The following is an 8,323-nucleotide window of genomic DNA, read 5'->3' on the forward strand; positions in this document are numbered from 1 at the left end:
GGGTGGGGGCTCCCAAAGCTCCGTGGCGCCCAGCCCAGCCTGCTGGAGCCAGGCCCTCTGCGGAGGTGTGCTGCGGCTGGACGCCTGAAGGTGACCTTTGAGACAAGCGGTCTCGTGGCCACCGCCGGGCCTCTGCTGCCACCTGGTGGTGCATCTTGGAATTGCAGGTGGCCGTCTCGGGGCTGGACCGCCAGGGAGCATGCGGTCCCCCTCCCTGAGCGGGCACACTGTTAAGGACAGTGAGCTAATACTCAGAGGGGCTGACAAGTGTGCCCACAGCCACACAGCAGTTTGCCCACAGAACAGGTCCCGCCTGGCTTCCTCGGTGCCTCCTGATTTGTAAGTGGGTGACGCCCGCTGTGCAGAGTTCAGAGTCCAGCCACCACGGGCTGGGCCGCCCAAACAACAGTCCTGGGGCCGGACGTCCCCGATCCAGGCGTGGGCGGGACTGGTTCCTCCTGAGGCCTGTCTCCTGGTCGTGTAGACACCGTCCTCTCCTGTGTGCTCACGTGCTCATCCCTCTGGGTGTCTCTGCCCTGAGCTCTTCTCACAGGGACACCGGTCATTCAGGAGCAGGGCCCTCGCCAGTGACCTCACTTACCTTAATCACCTCGTTCAAGGCCTGATCCCCAAAGACAGCCACGCTCTGAGGTGCTGGGGGCTAGGGTTCCAACATGGGAACTCGGGGGACACGGCTCAGCCCGTGACGAGCCTGCAGCAAGCTCTGCGGTGGACCCGAGGCCATCGGCACCTGACGCCTCGGCCCCGACGGCAGCCGGGCCACGCCGGCCCCCAGTCCGCCGGGCCCGCGGTGACGCACCTCGCTGGGGAAAAGCACGGGCGTCCGCCGAGGACAGCCAGCCTGGGGCGGAACCGCGGGGAGGAGGGAGCTTCAGACAGTCCGGTTTTCCAAAGCATCCAGCTCCACCCCCAAGTGTAGACGCCATCTCCGCCACCTACCACAGAGCACCCCACGTTTCTCACAAATGGGGAATAAGTGGCAGGACAGCGTGGGCAGCTTCTTGTCGGGAGTCGCAGGGCAGGAGGGTGGGAGGGTCGGAGGGCCTCCCGCTGGTGCAAGGACTCTGCTTCAGGTGGAGCTGAGCCGGAGGGATAGCGGTACCTCGTGTGCGCGTGTGTGCACACGTGTGTGTGCACACGTGTGTGTGCGCGTGCACAACTGTGTGGGTGAGTGTGCACACGTGTGCCAGTATGCGTGTAAGCAGCGTGTGGGTGTGTGCATGTGCACGCATGCGTCTGTGCGTGTGCAGTGTGTGAGTGCGCGCGTGTGCCAGTGCGTGTGTGCACGTGTGTGGGTGTGTGCATATGTCTCCGTATGTGCATGTGCATGCAACTGTGTGGGTGTGTACACCTGTGTCTGAGTGTGTGTACGCATGTGTGTGTGCGCGTGCACAACTGTGTGGGTGAGTGTGCACACGTGTGCCAGTATGCGTACAAGCAGCGTGTGGGTGTGTGCGTGTGCACGCATGCATCTGTGCGTGTGCAGTGTGTGAGTGTGTGCGCGCATGTGCACAACTGTGTGGGTGAGTGTGCACACGTGTGCCAGTGCGTGTGTGCACGTGTGTGGGTGTGTGCATGTGCCTCCGTATGTGCATGTGCGCGCAACTGTGTGGGTGAGTACACCTGTGTCTGAGTGTGTGTATGCACGTGTGTGGGTGTGCAATGTGTGTGCGTGTGCACACCTGTGTGGGTGAGTGTGCCAGTGTGTGCATGCAGGCACTGTGCGGGTGTGTGCATGTGTCTGAGTGTGTGCATTGCGGGCACCTGTGTGGGTGCATACGTGTGTGTCTGAGTGTGTGTGTGTGTGTGTGTGTGTGTGTGTGTGTGTTGAACAGGGACCACTTCACAGGAGATTCTCCTGTGTGTCCACCTTCTTGGAGGAGTATGGGAGCCACCCGAGGACCGTGTCCCAGCCCCCACCGCCCCGTGACGCAGCCTAACACCGGCAGTGCCCATCAGGACGCGGCACCTGCTCGCCGTCCGCTCCCAGAGACGCACCTGACCCTCCCCGCGGTCACTGCAGCCTCGGGGCCCCTCCCCCGGGGAGGCTGGGGGCCTCTGGGCCTCATGCCCACCCTCCCACTGCCAGGGCGGGCAGGGAGACGGCCGTCCACACAGGGTGGGGGAGGCTGCCCAGGACACTGTGCCCTGGTCACCAGAAGCTCCCCGAGGGCGCCCGTGCCCACTCCAATGAGGAGGGGCAGTGAACGGGGGCACGCCCACAAGCAGAGGTGCACAAGTTCGGACCACACCTGACCACCCTTCCTCACCCCTCGGGGAGCAACAGGGCCAGGGTCCTTCAAGTGCGGCCCCCAGGGAGCCGGGACACAAGCCCCCCCGAGGAGGAGAGCGGCAAGATGGCACTGCCCCACCGGGCACCCTGGGTCCCACAGAGAAGGGGGTCCTGATTCTCTCCACACCCCCACCTCCCCCTCCCTCGGTGCTCTCCACACAAACCCCCTCCTCCCTACCAAGCGGGGGTCCGGGGGGCACTGGGGAGTGGGAGCCAGGAAGTGACCAGGTCGCCTGGAGGCGGCCGGGGTGGACCCTGCGCCCTTCCCACCTGTCAGTTCCACCCCTGCACCCATGCCACAGGTCACGCGGCCCCGCACACCCCCCGGGGGAGACAGCACGACCACCAGCCAGCAAATTGCTTGTGTCACCTGCTCTTTATTGACTGCCACAGGCTGCATTCTCATGGGTGGCCAGGTGCCCCGGGAGAGGTGCTACATAGAGGAAGGATGGGGGGAAACGCGGTCGGGGAGAGGCTGCCGAGGGCCCAGGTGCACGGGAGGCTCCGCCAGACGGACCTCGGGGCACCCGGGGAACGAGGGCAGGACGCGCAGCCGGGCCGTGACACGGGCGCCCGCCGCCCAGGGTCAAGGTGTGCCTGGCTGGCCCTGGGGACCAGAGGTCGTCCCGAGGTGGCCTCCTCTGGGAGCACGGCACCGCCGTGTCAGGAAGCGGGGGAGGCGATCACGTCCACCGGGCGGCCAGTGCTGGGATCGGGGCGGCCCCGAGGCCGGGGCACCGCAGGCGGAAGCCCCAAGCCCTCCAGGCTACCCTGCCCAAACCCTCGCTCCCTCAGAGGAAAGGAAAAGGAAATGGAAAGAAGGAAAGCAAATGGAGACCAGCACCCCACTTTCTAGGGCTCCCCCAGACCGATGGGCCGTGGGGGCAGCAGCGGTGGCAGCCGAGGCCGAGGCCGAGCTTAGGACGAGGGCGCAGAGCTGGGCTTCTCCTCCCGCGACACGGGGATGGCTCTCTCGCTGTGGCCAGCATCCACGCCAGACGGGATCTTGGGGCCAGAGAAGGTCAGCATGCCGTCCGCGGACAGGGAGCAGGAGAGCGCCGACTGGTCCACGTTGGAAGGCAGACGGTAACGGCGGTGGAACTCACGGGAGATGTAGCCATGGTCGTCCTGGGCGGGGGACGGGGAAGGGCACGGTCAGAGACGCCAGGGCCGGGGGTGCCGTGGGCCTGACACGGGGAAGGCCCTCCCGGACCTCACGAGGGCCAAACCCGCCACACTCACACGGTGCAGTGGGAGCCAGAAGGCCACGTCGAGAGCTCCTGCTGAGGCTGCCCCCCCCCTCCACCGGCCTCCCCGCCTCCCGGCCTCCCCGCCTCCCCGCCTCCCTGCACAGCCTGGGGCCATTCACGGTCATGGAGCTGGCTCATCAGACCCGTTTCTCTCCAGAATCGCGTGAATGGCTGTCCTAGTCCTGCACGTGGACCACATTTGGCCTTCACCCCACAGGCTCAGGGTGCCTGCTTTCCACCCAGCGGGGCCTGAGCAAAAGAACTCTCCCCTTGGCGGGACAGCTTGGTCCCAGCCCCTGGGCCCGACTTCTTTCTCCACGCTGAAACAAGTCACTTGGGCCACAGCACCATACGTGGGGGGCAGGAGACACACGGAGTCAGGGGTTCACGCACACGCACGCACGCACACAACTGCTCCGACCGTTGAGAGGAAACCCTGGTCTCTGACCCTGGTCTCTGCCAGGTGAGCAGCCACCCCACCCTGAACCAGCTGTGGGGCCTCCGATCTCCCTGAGCCGGGCTCTGCCACCTGCCGGCTCCCGATAACGGGGGCGCCGATGACAAAGGGCCGCCGCGAGGTGAACGTGTGAACACACAAGCGTTTGGGGCATCGATGGCTGCCGGCCGCACTGCAGGGCTCGCCCGCCACAGTTAGGTTTCCATGGAACCCACGTCGGCTCGGAGCCCCTCGCCCCCCCCCCGCCCGGTGCCCGGAGCTTCCCGGGATCCTCCCTGCTCCGACCGCATCACTGGCACGGCTCGGAAGGAGCCGGGGGCAGCCGGGCGGTACCCGGGCGGGGGTCCCTGCAGACCCCTCACCTGCCAGGGCTCAGGAGCGGCCTCCCTGTCGCTGGGAGGAGGCTTGCTTGTGCGCTCTGGGACAAGCGGGCATGTGGGAGCAGAGTCCCCCTCCCTCCTGGGGCGCGGGGTCCCCGGGAGGCAGGGGCCCCCCAGACCCACCTGCCTCTCGTTGTGCTTGCCGTGGATCTCCACAAAGTCCTCCAGCACTTTCACAGTGAGGTCCTCTGGGGAAAAGTGCTTCACGTCCAGGAAGATCACAAACTTGTCCCGGTCAGAGCGGACCTGAAACCCAACCGCTCCCGTGGGCCTCTGCGGTTTGGGCGGGGCTGGCCGGAGCCAGTCCCCCGGCCGTCAGCACAGAGACGCCTTCCACACAGACAGGGCACAGAGTCCCGGGGACCCCTGACTCGGGACCGCGTGGACCCTCGGCCTCAAGACCGCGCGCCTGCTGATGCCTAGCTGGCGATGAGCTGAGAGGCTGGTTACGGTTGGCAGGCAGGTCACGGGTTAGGAGGCTGGTTAAGGGTCGCCTGGCTGGCGGGTCAGGGGGGTTGGCTGAGACTGGTCGGACCTAGCACATCGAATAAAGTCACAGCCCTCGGCTTCCCTGGTTTCTCCATAAACAGCCTGGGGCCTGCCTTCTCCCACAGGCGTGATGTACCCGACAGCCTTGCCGGGCTCGCTGCTCAACCTGCTTCCCTCTCCCCTGCGCCGACGGCGCTCCCCGGGGACAATCAGCAAGGCTGTTTTTGCTTCTGAGGGCGCCGCATCAGCCCTGGGCAGGCCTCTGCTTTTAGGCAGTGAGGGAGACCCAGCCCCTCGAGACCCCGGGACCCTGGGGTCCTCCTCAGGGGCTCGGGGAGGGAAGGCCAGCGGTCGCTTCCCTTTGGGCCCGGCCCCGGGCAGGAAACAGACCACACTCTGCGGCTGTGCTGGCCGTCCTGGGGGAGGGGCCCTCCTGGGGACCCGGGGCGGCACAGCGCACCCGCCCAGGCTTCCTGCCGGAAGGGAAGGGTGGACAGCCCGGAGCACAGAGCCCACACCGGCCGTCACACCGGCCGCGGTGGGCCTGCTCGCGGGGCCGCCATCGTGTGGCTGGTGCATCACAAAGCGCACGTGGGTCACGGGCTGATAGAGGACGAGACGGGGCTGGGCTCCGGCTCCCTCTCCAGACCCCTCCTCGGAGGCCCGAGGCGAGGCGCGGCTCCACACGGAGCACCGTGCTCCCCCTGCTCCTCCAGCCGCGGCCAGCGGGAGAAAGCAGCCCCCCGGCCAGGTCTTACCTCAGAGATGCCGGAGTCCAGCACGGTGCGGAACAGGGACTGGCGGTAATAGGGGCTGATGGTGGAGGACAGGAAGGGCAGCAGGTCGTACTCGAAGAGACCCTCGCCGAAAAACTGGTCAAACAGCCGGCTGGGGTAGAAGGGGCCCAGCGCACGTTTGAACCAGGGGTGCTGGATGGCGATGTCCATGGCGGGCGTTGGCGATGCAGGGACCCGGGGCTGGTGGGGAGTCAGGCAGGGGCCTCTGGGCAGTGCGGTAGAGAACTGGGAGGTGAGCCCTCCTTATATACGCCGGCGACAGAATAGAAGCATTAGGGGGATTTGTCTGGAAAGTGTGAGCTCAGGAGGAAGGCTGCCGGGTCAGCAGAAACGTGGCCTGGGCTACGCGCCCGCCACTCCCAGCCCCGGGCACTGAGGCCCTGACCCGCGCGGAGCCCTGGACTCCAGGAGCCGCCCTGTGGCTCTGTCCCCACACTCACCTGGGGGACGGTGAGGACTCATCTCCCACTACTGCGTCGGGGACGCCTCCCGCTTACGTGGCCTGGGTGATCCCACGGCCACCCCGTGAGTGGGGGCTCATACCCACTTCACGGACGAGGCGTGGGCTCAGAGGCCACATACATGATCCCCAAATCTCACAGCTACTGCGGGGAGAGTACCTCACTTTTCAAAACAGAATTACCTCTGTTGCTTCTTTCTGATTGCAAAACGTATACACGGTCGTAAAAATCTCAAGAAAGACAGAAAATACCAGGAAGAAACTAAAAAGTGCCTGTAATTTCCGGGTCCCCCCTGGTGGCAAGGGTGGGGGCGTGGTGACGGGGGGTCTGTGTGTGTCCAGGTAGGGAGGCAGGTTTGGTTTTACAAGGGTGGGAACCCTGTGCCCTGGGCTCCTCTCCGTGGACATCGTCCCTGCGAACTTCTCGCTGTGACAAGGCCGCGCATCGGGGCTGTCGTCCGCCAGGCCTGGGGACGGTTTCGCTCCTCCCGCTGTGGCCCTGGCTGGCTGTTGCTCAGAGGGGACGAGCCCCCCCAGGACAGGGCCCTCCCACGCCCCCACGTTTAAGGTGCTTGCTGCCCCTCAGCAGTTCGGCCTCCCGGGAGCACTGTAGTAACGTGCGGCCCCTGCAGGGCAGGGAAGAGCCCGCTCCCGGCCCCTCCCGAGCCAGCTCCTCGCCGCACAGTCTGGACCCGAGAAGCTTCTTATTCGTCCTTATACCTCTGCTTCCCAGCACAGCCTCTCACCCGTGTGCACAGGGGCCACGGAAGGGCACTTACCCGGCACTTAAGGAGGGTTGTGTCAGACACAACTGAGACGGCCTAGGCGTCGAACGTGGGGACTTCAGAGCATCCCTCGCGCAGCTCCTTCCTGACCAGCCGTGTCCCGTGTCAGAGCCTTCCTCCCCCCACTTCTCAGCACCTGCTGTGCGCATGGCCCCAGACGGGTGGTAAAGGGCCCTGAAAAACCTGGAAAGGCCAACCTGTGCCCTGCAAGGATGATTCGAGGGAGCAATTCCCCTGGTGTCGGGCAACAAAGACCAAATTAGGGGGGAGATCATCAATGCTGGGGGGGGCGGAGGGCCCCCTCCCTGCCCCAGGCCCGCTCTGGGCCACCCTCTGCCGGTCTCCTTGCGGCCACCCTACACGGCATGTAAGTCTCCATACCCCCACCCCCCAACTGCGGAAACCAGAGAAGTGGAGTTTAGAAGGGCGGGCTGTGTGCCCAGTCACTCGGCTCGGAGGAAGGGGAGGGGGTTTCACTTCAGGCCACTCGCCCGGCCGGGCCGTGGGGCGGGGGCAGTGGGTGGCCCCACACAGCGCCGGCTGACTCCTCCCGGTGCCACAAGTGTCCCTCCGGCTGAGTCCCCCGTGGGGGGTGGGGGGACCAGCAGGGCCAGGCGGGTGGGCAGTGGTTTGACAAGGAAGGAACAGTGGAGCTTCCAACAGACCTGCCTTCGTTCAAATGTTGGTATTTTGTTCGTCGCTGATTTTGTGCATTCGTTTTGATTTTTTAAAACACCGCGTTAAGAAATGATTCATCCCAATGACCCTGTTCCTGGTGCCTCCCTGACCCTGTCGCCCAGGGGAGGGCCTCGCTCTCCTCACCCAGCCCGTGGCTTCCGTGGGGTCGGTGGAAACTTCTGCACCTGCAGGCAGAGATAGAGGCAGTGGCGTCTGAGCACAGCCCCGTCCCCTGGGCCACGCGGCGCAGGGAGGCTGAGGGTCCCCCAAGATCCTTCAGACTCACACAGGTGCCTGGGCGCACACATGCCTTGCACAACTGCGCCTTCCGGGGTCTGGAATCCCGTGTGCGGCAGCCGACGGGAGCACAGACCTCCATGGGGCACGGGACGCAGAGCCGGCCGGGCCCCTAGCGGTGGCCTTCAGCGTGAGGCGGCACCGAGGCTTTGGGATCGGAAGCGACGAGGACCAGCCGTGTTGCGCACGTGTGTGCAAATTCACCCTCGCCTCACCCTCCCCCCGCCTCGGCACAGCCCCTCAGGAACCCGGATTCTGGGAAAAGAAGACCCTTTTAATTCTGGGCCCGGAGTCCTCCTTGGGTGACCCTGAAGAGGTCGCTTCCAAGCCTCAGTGGTGACAGGAGCCGTTGGCCATGCACTGAGGACCCAAGGAGGGGACGTGCACACGCCCAGGGACAAGCTGCCTGTCCCCGC

General features: G+C 65.6%; 1 protein-coding gene across 1 annotated transcript; it reads right to left on the bottom strand.

Annotated features, from left to right (window-relative positions):
- Window positions 1–2,652: 2,652 nt before the first annotated feature.
- CRYAA (crystallin alpha A) lies at window positions 2,653–5,949 on the bottom strand. The gene is made up of 3 exons (XM_027041503.2): window positions 5,649–5,949; window positions 4,525–4,647; window positions 2,653–3,442 (listed from the first exon to the last, which is right to left on the bottom strand). Exons 1-3 carry the CDS (start codon window positions 5,835–5,837, stop codon window positions 3,233–3,235), a joined length of 522 nt encoding a protein of 173 aa, XP_026897304.1. The 5' UTR covers window positions 5,838–5,949; the 3' UTR covers window positions 2,653–3,232.
- Between the last annotated feature and the right edge of the window lie 2,374 nt (window positions 5,950–8,323).

The sequence above is a fragment of the Acinonyx jubatus genome, chromosome C2 (assembly GCF_027475565.1).
Source record: "Acinonyx jubatus isolate Ajub_Pintada_27869175 chromosome C2, VMU_Ajub_asm_v1.0, whole genome shotgun sequence".
Lineage (NCBI taxonomy): Eukaryota > Metazoa > Chordata > Mammalia > Carnivora > Felidae > Acinonyx > Acinonyx jubatus.

Coding starts and splice junctions, on each gene's coding strand:
- CRYAA (XM_027041503.2), bottom strand. CDS start 5,837: ATGGACATCGCCATCCAGCACCCCTGGTTCAAACGTGCGCTGGGCCCC. Junction 4,648..5,648: donor TGGACTCCGGCATCTCTGAG/GTAAGACCTGGC, acceptor GTTGGGTTTCAG/GTCCGCTCTGACCGGGACAA. Junction 3,443..4,524: donor GCAAGCACAACGAGAGGCAG/GTGGGTCTGGGG, acceptor TCCCCCGCCCAG/GACGACCATGGCTACATCTC.